We start from the raw sequence: 22,971 nt of genomic DNA on the forward strand, positions 1-22,971 counted from the left end.
ATCTGAACTGACGGTATCGCTTGCTACTGTTATGTAGACTGGATAATCTTTGCAATGTTGTTCTAAAACCTTTTGGTTAATTTCATTAACTTCTAGATTAGTTGACATGATATATGGAATTGTTTCTAATAAAGTCTCATCAGGTTGTATTTCCCTTTGCTTAATTTGTGAAATATCTTCCTCAGTATGCTTGCCTTCTCTCAATCGGTTTAGTAATTCAGCAAATTGTAGATCTTCTTTTTGGCGCATAATTTTTGTTAATTCAAAAATTTTAAAATGTTCTTTCCATAAGTTAGCACTTAAAGGACCATACATTTGTGTAGAATCCTGAAAAATGTATCTGTCAAATACAGGTTTTAATTGGTAAAAGTCACCAATGGCTAAAATAGAAATTCCTCCAAATGGTTCATTAGATGATTTAATTTCTTGAAGCCTGTTATGTATAAAATTCAACATATTGTGTCCTACCATTGAAATTTCATCAATAATAACAACTCTAACATGCATCATTTCCATTTGTAGAGCAGTTCTATGTTCATGACTCAGTTGTTTATAAGTCAAACTTTGCGACACAGGTATTTTGAAAGTGCTATGCAGTGTTTTTCCATTAATATTATGGGCAGCCTTTCCTGTTGGAGCAGTAAGTAAGATATAAACATTATCTGGATTTTCACCGGCCTTAGTGTTATGATAGCGTAGTAAAGTTTGATATAGTGCAGATATTACAAAACTTTTCCCAACACCAGCCCCTCCAGTGCAAAAAGTATAGCATGGAGTGCTTGTAGTTTTAAACCAATGCAAGTGATGGTAAACAAAATTAAGTTGTTCCTCCGTTAAGTTTTGCATAAGTTGTTGGTATTTTTCATTGGGTAAAATAACGTTAGTTAAGCTTTGTTCTTCAGTTGTAGTTCTAATTCCTAAATCTAGAGCCAAATCATATCTATTATTATGTTCTGGATTTTGGTCTTCTGTCTGTATATTAACAGTTGGTGATAGAGGAGGTGAAATTACATTTTCATGACACTGTTCATGAATAATGTTTGTAACTTCGCCATGCTGTTTGTTATAGATTTTTAGTTGTGTGTCAACAAATGATTTAACTTCCAGATACCTCTCATAGTAAGTTTCCTTGTTGATTAGTATTTTTTCTTCTTCCCTCCATGGATAGTGCAACATTAATATTTCTCTATAATACTCTTCTGGTTCATTATTTTTGCTAAATCTGCAAAAGCGTATTATTTTCCCTTGTCTGCGCTTATTTAAAGCATAATCATAATTCTGTTTCTTTTGTTGTTTATTTCCGTGACTACATTCTATTTCTAATTCTTCCTCATCTGAGCTGTAAAAGTTTTGTTCTGCAAGTAAATCTTCGCAATCATTTATTTCTTTCCTATGTGTTTTTTTCTTCACATAGTTGAAATCAGCCGCATAGTCTGCTAACGTGCACATCTCTAATGATTGTGGCCGTTTGCAGTACTTAATAATAATATTTTCACATTGAATGTCAGTTGAATTTTCGGGCAAGTTATTAATAGTTTCGATATCGCGCATTAAATAAGTTCTTTTCTCTGGACGGCTAGTATTAATAAATACAAATGATCGTGAGCTTTTCCGTAATGGTATTTGAAGAATTAGATATGCTGCTTCTTGAGCACTAATTTCTGTGCAGTTGAGGAATTTGTTTCCTATGTGTTTAAGTTGATCTTTGATATTACTATTGCTTGTTACCTCTTTAGCAGCTTGCGCTAGAAGTTTGCTAATTCCTCTTTGCGATTTACTGATATATGAGATAATATAGACTGCACAAGCATAAGGGTCTAGTATAAACTGCAAGTCTATGTTTGCTCGCCAAGCTTCTAAAAGAGTACTATTGTAGTTATTGATGAAGCATTCGCCTGGTGTTCTTTTTAAAAAAATAGTTGTTTTTTGTAAGCTAGTTTGTATAGAAGTAATATATTCTTTATCATCCATTTTAATGAACTCTAAAAAGTCCTCAAAAGAAAGTGTATTAAAAGTAGTATTATTCATAGCTTCATGTATTATTTTCATATTATCTTGCCATTGCTTATTTGTCTCCTCAAGTGTTAATGGCTCTAATATGAGCGTTCTTGACATTGGATATTTGGGATATTGATATTTGCATGTCCGTTGCTGTTTACGTCTGCAATTTTTGGTGTGACCATGCCTTTGTAGATTTATTAACGGTTGTAAAACAGGGTCCTCAGACTTATGACAAGTGATATATTTGTCAATAAAGCTATTGACTTCTTCGACTGGTGAAACACCATACAATGGTGCTTTGTTTACCCAGAGTAATGCATGTATATGTGGAGAACCTCTTTGTTGGAATTCGACTCTGTAAAAGTAGTCTACTATTTCCCCAATTGGATTAGTGCCATTCAGCAAAACACAATTAAAGAATTTCCTAACTTGATAGTCAAACTGTCTTGCACATGTTATTGGATCTTCTTGTATTAATTTACTTTTAGTTTCCCAAGACATGTTTAAGAATTCTTCCTCTGTACATTCCTTTAAGTTTCTAACTCTCAATAGTATATTTATTAAATGGTGCCATTTTGTTTCAGCAGCAGATAAAGTCAAAAAGAAAGTGGGTATGCCAAGTTGCCTTATCATTGCAAAAATATCTTTTTTGCAACCTTCCCAATATGGAGGTGAACTGCGTATAGTTTTTAATACTTTGTACCCCTCATTAAACTGAAAAACATTGGCAATATTACATTTAATGTCTTTAGCAGTTATTTTATTCCCATCTGTAAAATGTTTTCTGATGGAAATGTTGATTTTACCATGGATCTGCTTAATATGTAATTTCTTCAGTTTAAAAAACATATTACTAATAGATTTAGCGACTCTTCTATCATAACTCCTTAACTCTGCTTGGCAAATAGTACTATAATGTACCGGTATGTGTCTTTCCTTATTGTTAGGCCTTCGTTCACCACAAAAAATAGTAGGGAAAGCCAAAAACTCTGAATCTTTATCCTCATATAAACCTCTTGGCGTGTTATGTTCAGCTGGAGCGAAACTTAACACATTCAGCGAATTACTAGTAATAGTTTCATTAGTTAACATAGTATCCAAATTCCCAGCTTCTATGTTGTCAGAACTATCAGATGAATTGTTTGTCTCAGAAGTCTCATTGTGAGATTCTATTTCTGGAGGTATATACTCCCAGTCAGGGTTAATCGTAACACCATATTCATTAAACATTGTACTATTTTTAGCTAGCCAAGTAGCTGCCTTTTTTACTGTATTTGGTCTAATATTCTCATAATGTGTATATGATTTATAGATTAATTTCCTTTTTAATTTCACTGGGATTGTCATGGCGTCATTAATTTGCCTTGGTAAAATTGTAACAGTTGTCATAACATCTGCAGGTACATTAACTACTGCTCCTGATAATGATTTTTGAAAACCGCGTGGCAGACTCCGAATTTGTAAGAATGGTATCCTAGGTGAAACTAATCTTTCTTCTAAATCATATAATTCTAATTCAACTGGTACATTTGGGAAGCCCATGCCATTTACAATACAACATGGTGGTATTTTGTTTTTGCGAATGTAATAATAGCAAGTCTTACATATAAAATTGGTTTTCTTGTTACTAATGTTACACTTGTTGAAAATTTCAGATTGGCTAACATTGCGTATATTTTGCAACGTTTGTTTATGCCACAGTTGATTGCAAAGAGTACAAATGTACTCTGGGCCATGCAATATTTCCCGGTGGAATTTGCGAATGATTGTATGGATTTGTTTACCTCGTTTCTGTCTTTGGCCCTGCGTGAAGATGGGGATGTTATTATCAGTAGCACTTAGTTGACTGTTGGTAATGTCTTCTTCAGCTGTATTAACTTTTTTTCTTTGTACAACTTTAGTTGGACATGTACTTGAATCCCTTTTTCTTTTCCGAGACTGTTTATTTGTTCCCTGTATAGCTTTACTATTACCTGGTAATTGTGCTAAATGATTACTATTGCTATTGCCTCCCTTACTTTTATTCAGTAAATCATCAGAAGACATTGATGTTGATGTTATCGTCTGATTAGGAGTACATTCAGTAGTATGTACCCAAATTTTTCTTTCTTGCGGTAGGTGACTATTTTTTTTATGCACAGTAAGTGCTTTTGTAAAGGATTTCCTTTGAATGACTTTTATATCTATTGGTGTTAATTCAAATTGGACACATTGCTCAGCCTGATGTGTAAAGTTATATGCTAGTTTCATAACATATTGAATTAGGCCTTCAAACGAATTAAATGCAATTGTAACACATGTTCCGTTTGAATGAGGCATGCCTTCATGGTCCCTACTATGTGAATCAAATACAAAGTATGATTGCATATGTTTGAAAATAGCTATTACATAAACATTCATACAAAGTAGAACACCACAGTGCTTATTAATAGTAACATTTAATGCTGTGCTAATATCTGGGTAGGCTTTATCAAAACGTTTAAGGACATCACCGTAGTAAGCATTCCGTAGCAAAAGTGAATATATCTCTTGATTGTGGTCTATATACCTTGGCAGGTCATCTGGATGCATAAGTGTTTCGTTGTTAATAGAATGCATTTGGAGATATAAAGCGTCCCCACGGTCCATGATATAATGCAGATCATTAGAGTTCCAAGTAGTTACTGGCTTGCATAAATTGTGCAAGACAGCAAAAGCACTATTTGGTAAGCATTGCTTACCTTGTGATTTGCTATTAAATTTGCTATTCCCTTGATGGTAACTTGCTTTCAAGCATCTCAGCATTTTATAAGTTATACTGAAATGTTGTTATCAACAAATGTAAATTAAGAAGGTTTGTGAACTAACAAATTTTTTTGGGGACTGTAAGGTCAGAACTTTTAAAAAATTTTAAACTAAGTGGCAAAGTAGTATTTACCTTAACTTCTGTTTCTTTTGTTGTTGTTTTAATAATCTGAAAGGAGAAAAAAAATACATAATGTTTAGAAGAGATATTTTCTAATTTTTCCCATAAAGGGCACATTAGCATGTAAATAGTGTTTTAAAGACCTGTTAAGAGCTCTAGTGCTGCTGTGAGTGTATGCGCCACGGGTGGCACACAGGCAGGGTGAGATGATAGAGGGAGAGAGAGGGAGTGGTAGGAAAAGGGGGACAGAGAGAGAGTGAGTGAGTGCGTGAAAAGTTCATACTGAGAGACGTAAAAAAATGTGTGTGTGTTATCTTGTAACTTGGACTGGTTAATGTGTTGCATTGAATCTGAGAATGAATGCGGTGTGCGTGTAATATTGAAAATGTACCCAGTTAGTGTGCAAGTAATGTAGAAAGATAGAGAGGGAATAAAGGGGAGACAAATGGAGAGTTATATACAAAAACAGAGAGGAAGGGAAAGTTAGGGAAAGGAAGGGAAATGGAGGGAGAGGAAGAGAAAGGGAGTGAGATGCAGGGTGATAGGGAGGGAGACGGAGAGGGAGGGAGAGAGGAGGAAAAAGAGAGGGGGAGTGAGACAGAGGGAGGAACACAGTTAGAGTGAGACAGAGGAAGACAGGAGAGAGGGAGGGGGAGCTATAGAGAGGGAGAGAGAGCTATAGAGATGTAGGGAGACCGCGAGAGAAAGAGAGCGATAAAATTATGTGTATGCCGGGAGGGCTCAGTGCACGAAGCCTTCGGCTGCAGGGTCCTGTGATTAACTTCATGGTCAGTTTTATGTTGTAGCTGTCGCCCCGACCCTTAACCACTAACCCTGCCCACACCGACACGTTCCTTGGACACAAAGTAAACAGTAAATTATTCACTGAGTGGCGTTGCGTGGCTGAGTGGCGTTGCGTGGCTGAGTGGCGTTGCGTGGGTGAGTGGCGTTGCGTGGCTGAGTGGCGTTGCGTGGCAGAGTGGCGTTGCGTGGGTGAGTGGCGTTGCGTGTGTGAGTGGCGTTGCGTATGTGAGTGGCGTTGCGTGGCTGAGTGGCGTTGCGTGGCTGAGTGGCGTGGCTGAGTGGCGTTGCGTGGCTGAGTGGCGTTGCGTGGCTGAGTGGCGTTGCATGTGTGCGTGGCGTTGCGTGTGTGAGTGGCGTGTGTGAGTGGCGTTGCGTGGCTGAGTGGCGTTGCGTGGCGGAGTGGCGTTGCGTGGCTGAGTGGCGTTGCGTGGGTGAATGGCGTTGCGTGGGTGAGTGGCGTTGCGTGGGTAAGTGACGTTGCGTGGGTGAGTGGCGTTGCGTGTAGTGGCGTTGCGTGTGTGAGTGGCGTTGCGTGTGTGAGTGGCGTTGCGTGGCTGAGTGGCGTTGCGTGGCTGAGTGGCGTTGCGTGGCAGAGTGGCAGTGCGTGGCTGAGTGGCGTTGCATGTGTGCGTGGCGTTGCGTGTGTGAGTGGCGTGTGTGAGTGGCGTTGCGTGGCTGAGTGGCGTTGTGTGGCTGAGTGGCGTTGCGTGGGTGAGTGGCGTTGCGTGGGTGAGTGGCGTTGCGTGGGTGAGTGGCGTTGCGTGGGTGAGTGGCGTTGCGTGGGTGAGTGGCGTTGCGTGGGTGAGTGGCGTTGCATGGCTGAGTGGCGTTGCGTGGCTGAGTGGCGTTGCGTGGGTGAGTGGCGTTGCGTGGGTGAGTGGCGTTGCGTGGGTGAGTGGCGTTGCGTGGCTGAGTGGCGTTGCGTGGGTGAGTGGCGTTGCGTGGCTGAGTGGCGTTGCGTGGGTGAGTGGCGTTGCGTGGCTGAGTGGCGTTGCGTGGCTGAGTGGCGTTGCGTGGCTGAGTGGCGTTGCGTGGCTGAGTGGCGTTGCGTGGCTGAGTGGCGTTGCGTGGGTGAGTGGCGTTGCGTGGGTGAGTGGGGTTGCGTGCCTGAGTGGCGTTGCGTGGCTGAGTGGCGTTGCGTGGCTGAGTGGCGTTGCGTGGCTGAGTGAAACAGTCAGAAACGTAAATGGAGAGGGGGGTGAGAGTTAAAAGAGAGAGTGAAACAGGCAGAAACGTGGAGAGTTAAAAGAAAGAGCGAATGAATGTAAGCTGCGAGATGTGGCATAACAGAAGGATTGGTACTGCGTGCACCGCAGCTTGGGGTATCTGCGAGATTTGTGTAAGTAAATGGAGAGGGGGGTGAGAGTTGGAAGAGAGAGTGAAACAGGCAGAAACGTGGGGAGTTAAAAGAAAGAGGGAATGAATCTAAGCTGCGAGATGTGGCATAACAGAAGGATTGGTACTGCGTGCACCGCTGCTTGGGGTATCTGCGAGATTTGTGTAAGTAAATGGAGAGGGGGGTGAGAGTTGGAAGAGAGAGTGAAACAGGCAGAAACGTGAATCTAAGCTGCGAGACGGAGAGGGAGGGAGAGAGGAGGAAAAAGAGAGGGGGAGTGAGACAGAGGGAGGAACACAGTTAGAGTGAGACAGAGGAAGACAAGAGAGAGGGAGGGGGAGCTATAGATGTAGGGAGACCGCGAGAGAAAGAGAGCGATAAAATTATGTGTATGCCGGGAGGGCTCAGTGCACGAAGCCTTCGGCTGCAGGGTCCTGTGATTAACTTCATGGTCAGTTTTATGTTGTTGCTGTCGCCCCGACCCTTAACCACTAACCCTGCCCCCACCGACGCGGTCCTTGGACACAAAGTAAACAGTAAATTATGCACCTGCGAGAAAGCTTGTGAGTAGCCATGTAATAGAGGGTGTGGGCGAAAGTCCCCTTGATCGTGTGTATGAAAAGTTTGTTGTGGTGTGGCGAAGTGTTGCGAACGGATTATGACTGTACTATTCCCCCTAATGTTCCAATGTGCCTGTGAATAGTGTATTAAGTGTAAGGTCAAGTTTTATTTTGGGTAGGCAGCTAATCCAGGCTAATGTGTTATTGGATGTGTGATTGTGAAAATGTAATACTAGTAGTTGTACGAGCGGCTGTTTCCGTGTGTCAGCTTGTAACTTGGATTACTAACTGTGCAAGTAAAGCTGCGAATGAATGCATTCTGCGTAAATGTTGTAAAGTGTTGCCTGTTTACGTGCACATTAATGTGCAATTAGAAGTTCTGACTGAAAGTTTGGTGCTGTAGTGGCGAAGTGCTATGATGTTACATTGCGTAGGAGTTGCACGTGCTGTATAAGGGTGGCAGTCAGTGTTTTGCCTAATGTGACAGGCTGTGTGTGATTAGTGTAAGATGAAGTGTTTTGCCTAATGTGACAGGGTGTGTGTGATTAGTGTGCTATAGAGAGGGAGGGAGACGAAGAGAGAAAGAGCGAGAAAATTATGTGTATGCCGGGAGGGCTCAGTGGACGAAGCCTTCGGCTGCAGGGTCCTGTGATTAACCTCATGGCCAGTTTTATGTTGTTGCTGTAGACCCGACCCTTAACCACTGACCCTGCCCCCACCGATGCGGTCCTTGGACACAAAGTAAACATTAAATTTGTCCCCTGAGAGAAAGATTGTGAGTAGCCATGTAATAGATGGTGTGTGTGAAAGTGCCCTTGTTCGTGGAATGTGTGCATGAAAATTTTTTTGTGGTGTGGCGAAGTGTTGCGAACGGTTTATGGCTGTACTATTCTCCCGAATGATACAATGTGCCTGGGAATAGTGTAGTAACTGTAAAGTGAAGTGTTTATTTTTGTAGGCCGCAAATCCTGGCTAATGTGTTATTGGGTGCGTGTTTGTGGAAAGGTAATACTAGTAGTTGTACGAGCGGATGTTTTCGTGTGTCAGCTAGTAACTTGGATTACTTAATGTGTGCCAGTAAAGCTGCGGGTGAATGTTGTAAAGTGTAGCCTGTTTGCGTACAAATAAATGTGCAATTTGAAGTTGTTCCTGAAAGTTTGGTGCTGTAGTGGCGAAGTGCTATGATCTTAGATTGCGTTTGAGTCGCACGTGCTGTATAAGGGTGGCAGTCAGTGTTTTGCCTAATGTGACAGGCTGTGTGTGATTAGTGTAAGATGCAGCTCTGTTGACTCTTGAGTACAATCATCCAGTTTACTGTTTTGCTATGAAGCTGTAAATGAAAGCATAATGAGTGTTCTAATGTGGTCGCACTCATTTCGGCGTGCGTGTGATATAGTATGTGTTCCTAACAGTGTGTGCATGAAAAGTTAATAGTAATAGATGTAAAAAAAAGGGTGGGTATGTGTCATCTTGTAACTTGCACTGGTTACTGTGTTACATTTAATCAGAGAATGGAAGCGGTATGCATGTAATCTTGACAGATAATCTGACAAGGTGTGTGTGAGTAGTGTAAGCTGGAGCTCTGTTCACTGTTCAGTCCGATCATCCTGTTTACTGTATTGCTGTGAAGCAGTGAAAAAAATAGTAAGGAGTGTTCTGTTGTGGTTGCACTCAATTCGCCGTGCGTGTTATATAGTATGTGTTCTTAACCGTGTGTGCGTGAAAAGGTAATAGTAACAGACGTAAAAAGGTGTGTGTGTCATGTTGTAATTAGGAGTAGTTACTGTGTTGCATTAAATATACGAATGAATGGGTGTGTGTCAAACTTATGTTGTGCCTTGAATTATTGGAAGGAATGTTCTGTGTGGCGAGTCGGAGTGTTAGGAACGGAAGTAAAAATTGTGTAGAAGAGTGAACAGTTGGCTGTACTTACATGATATATGTTGGTGCGCAGTTTCTTTCCCCCTATCAAGGAAATGTTGAAAGCGTACCAATAACCTACAAGAGATAACGATAAAAAAAACAATATGTATCGGTTGGTTTAAACAAAGGTATGACCTGTTTGAGAAATTACGTAGTCCTTTGCTAAGTATTACCATAGAAAATGTAGATTTGCAAACAAACATGTCGCAGAATAATTTAACAGAGGTGCGATGTTGATATAGTAACAGTTGTAATAAACGCAAGTAAATGTATCAATACTGTCCCTTAGATGTATAGAAATAAAACTTGCATGCACTTACGTTCTAAGATTGAATGCCGTAAATTTTCAGTGGCTGTTGGTCGATAGCAGCAAGTACAGCGCCGTTCTGTAAGTCGAAGTTCTGTCCTCGCAGGTAAAAAGAGAGTATGACTTAAAGTGACCCGTCCCTCTGCTTAAATAGGGGGTAACGATGCAAGAATATATATATTTTTTTTTTGGTTTAAGAAAGGATCAAAGCTTTTAGTCCTTCCCTTGCCCCAAGGAAAAGTCACACTAGCTGATGTGCGCGACTTGGAAGTGTGAATGTTTGAATGTGTATGCAGATGGAGTTTCGACATTGGCGCGCCAGTAGACTTCCCTGGGCAACTCCCTTAAGGCCACATAAGATTTTGCTCGGAACTGACAAAGCAAAGGGCCTTTTTTTTTTACGTTATTGTAATGACACTTCAACTGTCTGCTCGAAGTTACACTTAAAAATGGCATATATAAAGCATCCAAAGTATACAAAGTTTAACTTTTAAACATACAACTCTTGTAATATACTGGCTCAAAGTTGTGGCGTTTATGTTTAGTATGAAAATACTGAAAATTGCTGCGGATGCGTCCATAAATGTGTGTGTGCCAACGTGAAAATACATTGGGTGAATGAGAAAGATGGTCGATGATTTTCTTTGGCAAAAAATAAATGTAAAGACAGGTGTGGTGCTGAACGGGTCAGAGGCCGGATGCAATGTTTGCCATAAAAGTTGTGTTCTTCGTTTTATTATGAAAATCGTGAACATTGCTGCGTAAGTGGCGTGTGTGTGGCGTTGCGTGTGTGTGTGGCGTTGCGTGTGAGTGGCCTTGCGTGTGTGAGTGGCGTTGCGTGTGTGAGTGGCATTGCGTGTGAGTGGCGTTCCTTGGGTGAGTGGCGTTCCTTGGGTGAGTGGCGTTGCGTGTGTGAGTGGCGTTGCGTGGGTGAGTGGCATTGCGTGGGTGAGTGGGTGTGTGTGTGGCGTTGCGTGTGTGTGTGGCGTTGCGTGTGAGTGGCCTTGCGTGTGTGAGTGGCGTTGCGTGTGTGAGTGGCGTTGCGTGTGAGTGGCGTTGCGTGGCTGAGTGGCGTTCCTTGGGTGAGTGGCGTTGCGTGTGTGAGTGGCGTTGCGTGGGTGAGTGGCATTGCGTGGGTGAGTGTGTGTGTGTGTGGCGTTGCGTGTGTGAGTGGCGTTGCGTGTGTGAGTGGCGTTGCGTGTGTGAGTGCCGTTGCGTGTGTGAGTGGCATTGCATGTGTGAGTGGCGTTGCGTGTGTGAGTGGCGTTGCGTGTGTGAGTGGCGTTGCATGTGTGAGTGGCGTTGCATGTGTGAGTGGCGTTGCATGTGTGAGTGGCGTTGCGTGTGTGTGGCGTTGCGTGTGTGAGTGGCGTGTGTGTGGCGTTGCGTGGCAGAGTGGCGTTGCGTGGGTGAGTGGCGTTGCGTGGGTGAGTGGCGTTGCGTGAGTGGCGTTGCGTGGGTGAGTGGCGTTGCGTGGGTGAGTGGCGTTGCGTGGCTGAGTGGCGTTGCGTGGCTGAGTGGTGTTGAGTGGCGTTCCGCGTGTGAGTGGCGTTGCGCGTGTGAGTGGCGTTGCGCGGCTGAGTGGCGTTGCGCGGCTGAGTGGCGTTGCGCGGCTGAGTGGCGTTGCGCGGCTGAGTGGCGTTGCGCGGCTGAGTGGTGTTGCGCGGCTGAGTGGCGTTGCGCGGCTGAGTGGCGTTGCGCGGGTGAGTGGCGTTGCGTGTGTGAGTGGCGTTGCGTGGCTGAGTGGCGTTGCGTGGGTGAGTGGCGTTGCGTGGGTGAGTGGCGTTGCGTGGGTGAGTGGCGTTACGTGGGTGAGTGGCGTTGCGTGGGTGAGTGGCGTTGCGTGGGTGAGTGGCATTGCGTGGGTGAGTGGCGTTGCGGGTGAGTGGCGTTGCGTGGGTGAGTGGCGTTGAGTGGCGTTGCGTGGCTGAGTGGCCTTACCGTAATTCGACTTGAACTGTCTGCTCCAAGTTACCCTTCAAAATAGCATGAGGGGTTGAGGGTGAGTGAGGGTGAGTGAGGGTGAGGCTGCTGAGGATGCGCCCCTTAATGTGTGTGTATAAGAAATATGGTAGTTATCCAAAAGAAGGCAACATCGGAAATGTTCCACTGAAGGCAACATAAGAAATCTTTAGTCTGTACAAGCGTCGACGTAGAATAGGCCGATTTTAAATACCACGCTGTAGAGGGAAGTTGTGAAATACTAGACATGGTTATGTGAAGTAAATAATTTTTGTTAAAAAAACATCACGTTTCTAGTGTTAGTATTTTCGTTCAGTGGGATTGTTTAAGTTTAGCTAAAAAGCATCACGTTTCTAGTGTTAGTATTTTCTTCCAGTGACTTTGTTTTTGGGGGGGTTTGTTGTTGTTCTCGAGGTAACACCCGGCTCGCATCCTGCTGTTCTAAATTAGCACATCCCCAAAGGAACTTCACAAGTGATTACAATCTTGAACACGGCGCTTAAAGTAGTCTAGCATCCTGGAGTTTTGGTAACGAAAGCCTTGGAGTCTGTGGCCTGGCTTTGTGTTCATGTAAATGGTATTAAAGAATGGTCCCAGCAGGTCCGTCGTATTGTTGGGGGTTATGGCGGGTTGCGAGGACTGTTTAGTCACGTGGATGTGCTAGAGGCTCTGTGATGTCACTCTGTGTCGGAGGAGGGAAATAGTAGGCCCGTTGAATTGAACTGACTCTGTGTGTTTCATTCCGTTTATAAACATGTCAAAATATTACATTTTTTTTAGGTGCAATGCTATAGATACAAGCGCTATTTTTGGCGTAGCAGGCTGTAGAGGGAGGGGTGGGAATAGTAGGTCTGCTGATTAGGGAATGTACAAGGCCATGTAGCTTGTAATGCGTCTGTCATTATTTCATTTTGTAGACGATTTCACTTTCAAGTCTTTTTGTGTTCTGAGAGCCTGGCTGTGTGCAGGGACAGAGAGGGGAGGTGCTGGCGTCTGGGGAGGGGGAGTTGAATTGCGAGCCTGGATGTGTAAGGGAACAGAGGGGAGAGGTGCTGGCGTTTGTGGGTTGTAATATTAACTGTTTTTTAGGTGCAATGCTATACATACTAACGGCGTTGCGTGTGTGAGTGGCGTTGCGTGTGTGAGTGGCGTTGCGTGTGTGAGTGGCGTTGCGTGTGTGAGAGGCGTTGCGTGTGTGTGGCGTTGCGTGTGTGAGTGGCGTTGCGTGTGAGTGGCGTTGCGTGTGTGAGTGGCGTTGCGTGTGTGAGTGGGGTTGCTTGTGAGTGGGGTTGCTTGTGAGTGGCGTTGCGGGTGAGTGGCGTTGCGTGGGTGAGTGGCGTTGCGTGGGTGAGTGGCGTTGCGTGGGTGAGTGGCGTTGCGTGGGTGAATGGCGTTGCGTGGGTGAGTGGCGTTGCGTGGGTGAGTGGCGTTGCGCGGGTGAGTGGCGTTGCGCGGGTGAGTGGCGTTGCGCGTGTGAGTGGCGTTGCGCGTGTGAGTGGCGTTGCGCGTGTGAGTGGCGTTGCGCGTGTGAGTGGCGTTGCGCGTGTGAGTGGCGTTGCGCGTGGCTGAGTGGCGTTGCGCGTGGCTGAGTGGCGTTGCGTGGCTGAGTGGCGTTGCGTGGGTGAGTGGCGTTGCGTGCCTGAGTGGCGTTGCGTGGGTGAGTGGCGTTGCGTGCCTGAGTGGCGTTGCGTGCCTGAGTGGCGTTGCGTGCCAGAGTGGCGTTGCGTGGGTGAGTGGCGTTGCGTGGGTGAGTGGCGTTGCGTGGGTGAGTGGCGTTGCGTGGGTGAGTGGCGTTGCGTGGGTGAGTGGCGTTGCGTGGCTGAGTGACGTTGCGTGGCTGAGTGGCGTTGCGTGGCTGAGTGGCGTTGCGTGGGTGAGTGGCGTTGCGTGGGTGAGTGGCGTTGCGTGGCTGAGTGACGTTGCGTGGCTGAGTGGCGTTGCGTGGCTGAGTGGCATTGCGTGGCTGAGTGGCGATGCGTGGGTGAGTGGCGTTACGAATGAATCTAAGCTGCGAGATGTGGCATAACAGAAGGATTGGTACTGCGTGCACCGCTGCTTGGGGTATCTGCGAGATTTGTGTAAGTAAATGGAGAGGGGGGTGAGAGTTGGAAGAGAGAGTGAAACAGGCAGAAACGTGGAGAGTTAAAAGAAAGAGGGAATGAATCTAAGCTGCGAGATGTGGCATAACAGAAGGATTTGTAGTGCGTGCACCGCTGCTTGGGGTACGACAAACAGGAGATGGTGACTAAAGTTTCAAACATGAGGTTGGAAGGCAGTGAAGTGAAATGTGAGGAGGCACCTCTTCAAATTGTAAAACAGACGGAGGGCATTGCTGTGGGGAGGGGGTGTAGGAGAAATGCACATTGCGGGCTGCTGCCGCCAACATGCTTGCTGTTCTGATGTCCCTGTGTTAAGACTGGCTTTAATACACTTTCAAGCACGGTATGAATTGGTTCCATAGGCAGTGCATGACGGTGTGCTATGACGTATTGTTGGAGCGGTGTTATTCTAACGAGGTCTTCGAGATATCTGTGTAACGCATTCAGCCGGTCCTTCCATTATTTGCTAGCGTTTTATTACTAAAAGAAACAAAACTACGAGTCCCAGAATGCAATGTTGTAGCTAAAAGGCCGGGACTGCTCCTGAAGTGTTATGGCTGAGTGGCGTTGCGTGGCTGAGTGGCGTTGCGTGGCTGAGTGGCGTTGCGTGGCTGAGTGGCGTTGCGTGGCTGAGTGGCGTTGCGTGGGTGAGTGGCGTTGCGTGTGTGAGTGGCGTTGCGTGTGTGAGTGGCGTTGCGTGGCTGAGTGGCGTTACGTGGCTGAGTGGCGTTGCGTGGGTGAGTGGCGTTGCGTGGGTGAGTGGCGTTGCGTGGGTGAGTGGCGTTGCGTGGGTGAGTGGCGTTGCGTGGGTGAGTGGGTGAGTGGCGTTGCGGGTGAGTGGCGTTGCGTGGGTGAGTGGCGTTGAGTGGCGTTGCGTGGCTGAGTGGCGTTGCGTGGCTGAGTGGCCTTACCGTAATTCGACTTGAACTGTCTGCTCCAAGTTACCCTTCAAAATAGCATGAGGGGTTGAGGGTGAGTGAGGGTGAGTGAGGGTGAGGCTGCTGCGGATGCGCCCCTTAATGTGTGTGTATAAGAAATATGGTAGTTATCCAAAAGAAGGCAACATCGGAAATGTTCCACTGAAGGCAACATAAGAAATCTTTAGTCTGTACAAGCGTCGACGTAGAATAGGCCGATTTTAAATACCACGCTGTAGAGGGAAGTTGTGAAATACTAGACATGGTTATGTGAAGTAAATAATTTTTGTTAAAAAAACATCACGTTTATAGTGTTAGTATTTTCGTTCAGTGGGATTGTTTAAGTTTAGCGAAAAAGCATCACGTTTCTAGTGTTAGTATTTTCTTCCCGTGACTTTGTTTTTGGGGGGGTTTGTTGTTGTTCTCGAGGTAACACCCGGCTCGCATCCTGCTGTTCTAAATTAGCACATCCCCAAAGGAACTTCACAAGTGATTACAATCTTGAACACGGCGCTTAAAGTAGTCTAGCATCCTGGAGTTTTGGTAACGAAAGCCTTGGAGTCTGTGGCCTGGCTTTGTGTTCATGTAAATGGTATTAAAGAATGGTCCCAGCAGGTCCGTCGTATTGTTGGGGGTTATGGCGGGTTGCGAGGACTGTTTAGTCACGTGGATGTGCTAGAGGCTCTGTGATGTCACTCTGTGTCGGAGGAGGGAAATAGTAGGCCCGTTGAATTGAACTGACTCTGTGTGTTTCATTCCGTTTATAAACATGTCAAAATATTACATTTTTTTTAGGTGCAATGCTATAGATACAAGCGCTATTTTTGGCGTAGCAGGCTGTAGAGGGAGGGGTGGGAATAGTAGGTCTGCTGATTAGGGAATGTACAAGGCCATGTAGCTTGTAATGCGTCTGTCATTATTTCATTTTGTAGACGATTTCACTTTCAAGTCTTTTTGTGTTCTGAGAGCCTGGCTGTGTGCAGGGACAGAGAGGGGAGGTGCTGGCGTCTGGGGAGGGGGAGTTGAATTGCGAGCCTGGATGTGTACGGGAACAGAGGGGAGAGGTGCTGGCGTTTGTGGGTTGTAATATTAACTGTTTTTTAGGTGCAATGCTATACATACTAACGGCGTTGCGTGGCTGAGTGGCGTTCCTTGGGTGAGTGGCGTTCCTTGGGTGAGTGGCGTTGCGTGGGTGAGTGGCGTTGCGTGGGTGAGTGGCGTTGCGTGGGTGAGTGGCGTTGCGTGGGTGAGTGGCGTTGCGTGGGTGAGTGGCGTTGCGCGGGTGAGTGGCGTTGCGCGGGTGAGTGGCGTTGCGCATGTGAGTGGCGTTGCGCGTGTGAGTGGCGTTGCGCGTGTGAGTGGCGTTGCGCGGCTGAGTGGCGTTGCGCGGCTGAGTGGCGTTGCGCGGCTGAGTGGCGTTGCGTGGCTGAGTGGCGTTGCGTGGCTGAGTGGCGTTGCGTGGCTGAGTGGCGTTGCGTGGCTGAGTGGCGTTGCGTGGCTGAGTGGCGTTGCGTGCCAGAGTGGCGTTGCGTGCCAGAGTGGCGTTGCGTGCCAGAGTGGCGTTGCGTGCCAGAGTGGCGTTGCGTGGCTGAGTGGCGTTGCGTGGCTGAGTGGCGTTGCGTGGCTGAGTGGCATTGCGTGGCTGAGTGGCGATGCGTGGGTGAGTGGCGTTACGAATGAATCTAAGCTGCGAGATGGTTCCATAGGCAGTGCATGACGGTGTGCTATGACGTATTGTTGGAGCGGTGTTATTCTAACGAGGCTTGCGTGGCTGAGTGGCGTTGCGTGGGTGAGTGGCGTTGCGTGGGTGAGTGGCATTGCATGGGTGAGTGGCGTTGCGTGGGTGAGTGGCGTTGCGTGGGTGAGTGGCGTTGCGTGTGTGAGTGGTGTTGCGTTGCGTGGGTGATTGGCGTTGTGTGGCTGAGTGGCGTTGCGTGGCAGAGTGGCAGTGAGTGGCTGAGTGGCGTTGCATGTGTGCGTGGCGTTGCGTGTGTGAGTGGCGTGTGTGAGTGGCGTTGCGTGAGTGGCGTTGCGTGGGTGAGTGGCGTTGCGTGGGTGAGTGGCGTTGCGTGGGTGAGTGGCGTTGCGTGGGTGAGTGGCGTTGCGTGGGTGAGTGGCGTTGCGTGGGTGAGTGGCGTTGCGTGTGTGAGTGGCGTTGCGTGTGTGAGTGGTGTTGCGTTGCGTGGGTGATTGGCGTTGCGTGGCTGAGTGGCGTTGCGTGGCAGAGTGGCAGTGAGTGGCTGAGTGGCGTTGCATGTGTGCGTGGCGTTGCGTGTGTGAGTGGCGTGTGTGAGTGGCGTGTGTGAGTGGCGTTGCGTGAGTGGCGTTGCGTGGGTGAGTGGCGTTGCGTGGGTGAGTGGCGTTGCGTGGGTGAGTGGCGTTGCGTGGGTGAGTGGCGTTGCGTGGGTGAGTGGCGTTGCGTGGGTGAGTGGCGTTGCGTGGGTGAGTGGCATTGCGTGGCTGAGTGGCGTTGCGTGGCTGAGTGGCGTTGCGTGGCTGAGTGGCGTTGCGTGGGTGAGTGGCGTTGCGTGGGTGAGTGGCGTTGCGTGGGTGAGTGGCGTTGCGTGGGTGAGTGGCGTTGCGTGGGTGAGTGGCGTTGCGTGGGTGAGTGGCATTGCGTGGCTGAGTGGCATTGCGTGGCTGAGTGGCGTTGCGTGGCTGAGTGGCGTTGCGTGGCTGAGTGGCGTTGCGTGGGTGAGTGGCGTTGCGTGGGTGAGTGGCGTTGCGTGGGTGAGTGGCGTTGCGTGGGTGAGTGGCATTGCGTGGGTGAGTGGCGTTGCGTGTGTGAGTGGCGTTGCGTGTGTGAGTGGCGTTGCGTTGCGTGGGTGATTGGCGTTGCGTGGCTGAGTGGCGTTGCGTGGCAGAGTGGCAGTGAGTGGCTGAGTGGCGTTGCATGTGTGCGTGGCGTTGCGTGTGTGAGTGGCGTGTGTGAGTGGCGTTGCGTGAGTGGCGTTGCGTGGGTGAGTGGCATTGCGTGGGTGAGTGGCATTGCGTGGGTGAGTGGCGTTGCGTGGGTGAGTGGCGTTGCGTGGGTGAGTGGCGTTGCGTGGGTGAGTGGCGTTGCGTGGGTGAGTGGCGTTGCGTGGGTGAGTGGCATTGCGTGGCTGAGTGGCGTTGCGTGGCTGAGTGGCGTTGCGTGGCTGAGTGGCGTTGCGTGGGTGAGTGGCGTTGCGTGGGTGAGTGGCGTTGCGTGGGTGAGTGGCGTTGCGTGGGTGAGTGGCGTTGCGTGTGTGAGTGGCGTTGCGTGGCTGAGTGGCGTTGCGTGCGTGAGTGGCGTTGCGTGCCTGAGTGGCGTTGCGTGGCTGAGTGAAACAGGCAGAAACGTAAATGGAGAGGGGGGTGAGAGTTAAAAGAGAGAGTGAAACAGGCAGAAACGTGGAGAGTTAAAAGAAAGAGCAAATGAATCTAAGCTGCGAGATGTGGCATAACAGAAGGATTGGTACTGCGTGCACCGCTGCTTGGGGTATCTGCGAGATTTGTGTAAGTAAATGGAGAGGGGGGTGAGAGTTGGAAGAGAGAGTGAAACAGGCAGAAACGTGGGGAGTTAAAAGAAAGAGGGAATGAATCTAAGCTGCGAGATGTGGCATAACAGAAGGATTGGTACTGCGTGCACCGCTGCTTGGGGTATCTGCGAGATATGTGTAAGTAAATGGAGAGGGGGGTGAGAGTTGGAACACAAACTGCTTACAAGCATTTACAAAGAGCGGATAAGTCCCAATACTCTTGCAATGCTTACAAATGGGAGACCTAAAAATTCAAATGAAAAGAAGCGAGACGGGTCAATTACATGTTCCCTCCAAGCGCAATGCCGCTGCCAGCAATACCAGCATCAAAGAAAACAAGACGGAGGGAAGAGAGGGGAGAGGGGAGAGGGGAGGGGGGAGGAGAAATGCGACACGGCGGGAAGGGGCAGGCAGGATGACTCAGGGGAGGGGGCGGAGCGGGGCAGAGCGGCATGTGGGTGTGAACAAGCCGGGCCTTTGAAGTGAAGCTAAGCTTCACTTGAAAGGTGTCGGAGGAATGCGGGCGGCTGTGCACGCGCTTTTAAGCTCAATGCACATGCGCATTGAGCTTAAAAGTCACGGGCACTGCAAGGAATCGCCACGATTCCTTGCAAGTTAGATAAAGTCTGGATAAAGGTGTCGGAGGAATGCGGGCGGCTGTGCACGCGCTTTTAAGCTCAATGCACATGCGCATTGAGCTTAAAAGTCACGGGCACTGCAAGGAATCGCCACGATTCCTTGCAAGTTAGATAAAGTCTGGATGAGCCCCTATAGTCTCGCTTCCTCGATGCGCATGCGCATCGACAGGCGAGACCTAAAACCGTACTCCACACTATGAAATAGGCCCATCGTGCTATCTAGAGCTCAAATAGATGTAAACACCATTGTTAATCAGATTTGGAAAACTAAGAAGGCTTCTGAACCACTGTTTTGTTCTTTGAAAATGGATCTTTGTTCTGGTGACATGTTTGAAGTTATTGTGCATTAAATCCCAGCTTCACACCAGTGAATTGTGTGTATTTCACTGGTGCAGGACAGATGGGCAGTCACAGTGAGCTGCGTGTTAAAGTCAATGCATTACTGAAATGCAGCATTTTGAATATTCTTTCTCCTTGTGACTTTCCCTTTGTTCGATGTGCTCCGTGACCTCCATGTATGTTCATATCTGAAAGAAACACGTTCAGAAACACGTTAAGATTCCTTACCTTAGAATAGATTCCTTACCTTGGAATTACCCCCAGGCGTCAGACTTGATCGAGAAACTTTTTGTCAGCAGTACCCCTGCACGTCTGTAGGCGTCGTTGTGCGGCTCCATGTACGTCGTTGGCATCGTAGTCACCAATATTATGTTGCTGGAGCTACTTAGACGCGCCCATACGCGCTGACGTCAGCTCTTTTTTTTTCCACGCCAGCAAGCTCCGATCTGAAGAGTGCGGTACCCCCAGTCAATATTTGACTGAGTTTTTGGGGACTTTTGTCTTTGTTATTTTAGTCTTTCACTCCTGGTGTAGAGGGATACCTGGTTTTAAGACTTGTGCGGCTTGATCACGCATGATGTCAGTGACGGACCCGCACCGTGTGTCTCTACTGCCTGGGGCTCGAAAATGACTCCGATTCGTGTCCCGAGTGCCGGCCCATGGCTCCAAAAACTTTGCGGGAGCGGTCCTGAAAGTTACCTAGAGGCCCGGGGAGTCAGCTCCGTGCCATTCAAGGACCCGGTCCCGTGGGAGGTTGAGGGACTGGTCGCGAGGTCATCACCACCATCGTTCAGCGAAGTCTTCGCACTTGGAGTCAGGTAAGGCAAAGCACAAGAAGTCGAAGAAGTGCAGTCGCTCTTCGCCTTCCCCCAGTCTGTCACGTGACACGGCTGAGGGTGCGGGTGGTGCCACCCCCGCAGCTCCGGCTGAGCCTACGCAGTTGCCAATGGCCTACCCGTGTACAGGAATTCCTATCAGCCATGGCACGCGTCTTTTGGTGTTGGGCCCCACCGGCACGCCTTCGGGTCCGCGGGTGCGACTGGGGTTCCTCGCTCTTCTGCGTCGTTGGATCCGCCCCGACGTCGTCGCCGACTCCGGTCTCGATGCCGAGAGACCCCCGTGGATCCATGCATGGATCCCAGCCGATGTCAGTTTGCCTCGTACGACCTCCATCGATGGCGCTGACATCGGGCGGCTCCCTGGCCGGTGCTGTCTCCGCCTTCCACCCCGACGTAGAGATGGTGACGGACCGGTGTCGATAGACGCCGATTCTGACGCAGATGGGGAATTTCTATCCCTTTTCTCCATCCACCTCCTTCTTTTCCGCCTGCCTGACTGGTTGTGGAGGACGCGGAGGACTGGGAGGGGTCTGAAGACCCTCTCGCAGCCCAGTGCGAGTTAGACCCGGACTTAGAAGAGGATTTGGAGGATGCAGGTGACCTGGATTTTAATCCAGAACATGGAACACTGTCTCCTTCTACCGTGGCTACCGAGGAGGGTAGTACATATTCTGTGGTGTTGCGTAGGGCAGCCGAGGCTCTCCACCTCGTGCTCCCAAAGGTGGCCGTCAGGACTAACCTCCTGACAGAAGTGCTTCGGCAGGCATCTTCCTCTATGGAGCTGCTGCTTCCCTTTAATGACGCACTTTCGGATGTTCTTTTGGGCACCTTGTCCAGGGCCAACACAGGGGCTCCCATGGATAGGAACGTGGCACGACGCCATCGCTCAGCCCAGGAAATCCAAGAAACTGGAACAGTTTGGGAAGAAAATTTTTACTTCTGCCAGTTCAGGGGCTGCGGTCTGTGAACACCGCATGCCTCTTGTGCCGTTATTCCCAGTCTGTGTGGGATACGGTTGCGCTGGTGCTGCCTCAGTGTCCGGAGGAGGCCCGGACGGTGCTCTCCCAAGCTGTTGCTGAGGGGAAAGACACAGCCAAGTTCACAATTCGTAGTGGCCTTGACACCGCTGACTCACTGGGCAGGGCGATTTCCATGACAGTGGCGCTACGCCGCCACGCCTGGCTGAGGACAACTGGCTTTTCTGGGGATGTCCAGAACACTCTGATGGACATGCCCTTTGATGGCACTCTCCTTTTTGGTGACAAGGCAGTTAGTGAGTTGGAGCATTTTAAGGGCTCACGGGCTACGGCCAAGTCCTTAGGCCTTTCGGCCACGCACACTCCTTCCGCTTCTGCTTTTCGCTCCTTTTGTGGCTACGAAAGGGGTGCCCAAACACGTGCGTTTTAGAGCCACAGGCCTGTGCAGCAACTGTCTCAGCGCAGCCGCGACGTGGGAACCGCAGAGGTGGGTCACGAGGCCAGCGGGCGGGTCAGTCCACCACCTCCCCTGCCGCCATTGTCTCCAAACCTTCCTAGTCCGATGCCAGAAGTAGGTTGTGGTTGTTACTCCCACTACTTCTTGGTTCCACAGAAGGACAAGGGCCTGCGTCCCATCTTAAACCTTTGGAACATCAATCGCTTCCTCCAGAAGGAGAAGTTCAAGATGCCCTTGACCCGCAAGACTGGATGGTGGCGTTGGACTTGCAGGACGCTTATTTTCATATCCCTGTCCTGCTGGCCCACCGGCGTTACCTACGGTTCATGGTAGGCCACAAGCACTTTCAGTTCACAGTCAGACCCTCCAGCTTATCGCGATTTCGCGATTTGCAAAAAAATCGCGAAATCGCGCGATCTCTGCAAATGCCGCGATATTTGGCATAAAGCCCGCGAAATTTGCCGTTTCCCGTTTCCGCACCCATTTTCCATTTGATTTGCGGCTTGCGCGGCGAGAAGAGAAGGAGCCAGGAGGTCGAGGACGCGCGAGGGAGAAGACCACGGCGGCCGAGAGAGGGAGAAGACCACGGCGGCCGAGAGAGGGAGAAGACCACGGCGGCCGAGAGAGGGAGAAGACCGCGGCGGCCGAGAGAGGGAGAAGACCGCGGCGGCCGAGAGAGGGAGAAGACCAGCACCACACCAGCAAGAGGGGGAGAGAGCACGAAGCGGCAGCGACACACAGGAAGACTCTTCCTCATTCCTCAGAGACTCGCAGCAGGAGGAAAGCCGGCTGGCGGCGAACAGAACACTGACAGGTACCGTCCGTAGGCAAGTTTAAAAGCAGCTGCGTTAAGAAGCGCTGCCCGGGTGGGAGGGGGGCAGGGGAGATGTGGAAGAGGAGAGAGGGAAAATCTTTTATTGCAGGCCTCGCCCGGCCTTGTGTAAAGTTTTTATTATTTATTTATTTATGCATTTTTATATAGCGCGGACTTTACCTGAAGGCGTCAGAGCGCTTCACATTAGGAACAGAGATGAAACATAATGAGAAACATTACAAAAGGACAGATTGCAAAAACATACGTTACTTACATAAGGTAATAGTGACATTTGTGAGCAAACAAAATACATGAGGTAGTAAAAACTGTGAGCAACCAAAAATACATGAGGTAGTAAAGGTAATAGTGACAATCGTGAGCAAACAAAATACTTGAGTAAAAATTGTGAGCAACCAAAAATACATGAGGTAGTAAAGGTAATAGTGACAATCGTGAGCAAACAAAATACTTGAGTAAAAATTGTGAGCAACCAAAAAAACATGAGGTAGTAAAGGTAATAGTGACAACCGTGAGCAAACAAAATACTTTAGTAAAAATTGTGAGCAACCAAAAATGCATGAGGTAGTCAA

At 48.4% G+C, this 22,971-nt stretch overlaps 1 protein-coding gene across 1 annotated transcript in view; it reads right to left on the bottom strand.

Moving 5' to 3' along the window:
• The window catches only part of LOC144773370 (uncharacterized), a 35,146-nt gene that overhangs the window by 6,796 nt on the left and 5,379 nt on the right, over positions 1-22,971 (bottom strand). Inside the window, exons 2-3 of the mRNA XM_078658342.1 lie at positions 9,540-9,604; positions 4,919-4,954 (exon numbers count right to left, since the gene is read on the bottom strand). Of these exons, the coding sequence (XP_078514468.1) occupies positions 4,919-4,954; positions 9,540-9,604 (101 nt within the window). The remainder of the gene's footprint in view (positions 1-4,918; positions 4,955-9,539; positions 9,605-22,971) is intronic.

The sequence above is a fragment of the Lissotriton helveticus genome, chromosome 8, assembly GCF_964261635.1.
Source record: "Lissotriton helveticus chromosome 8, aLisHel1.1, whole genome shotgun sequence".
In the NCBI taxonomy this organism is placed as follows: domain Eukaryota; kingdom Metazoa; phylum Chordata; class Amphibia; order Caudata; family Salamandridae; genus Lissotriton; species Lissotriton helveticus.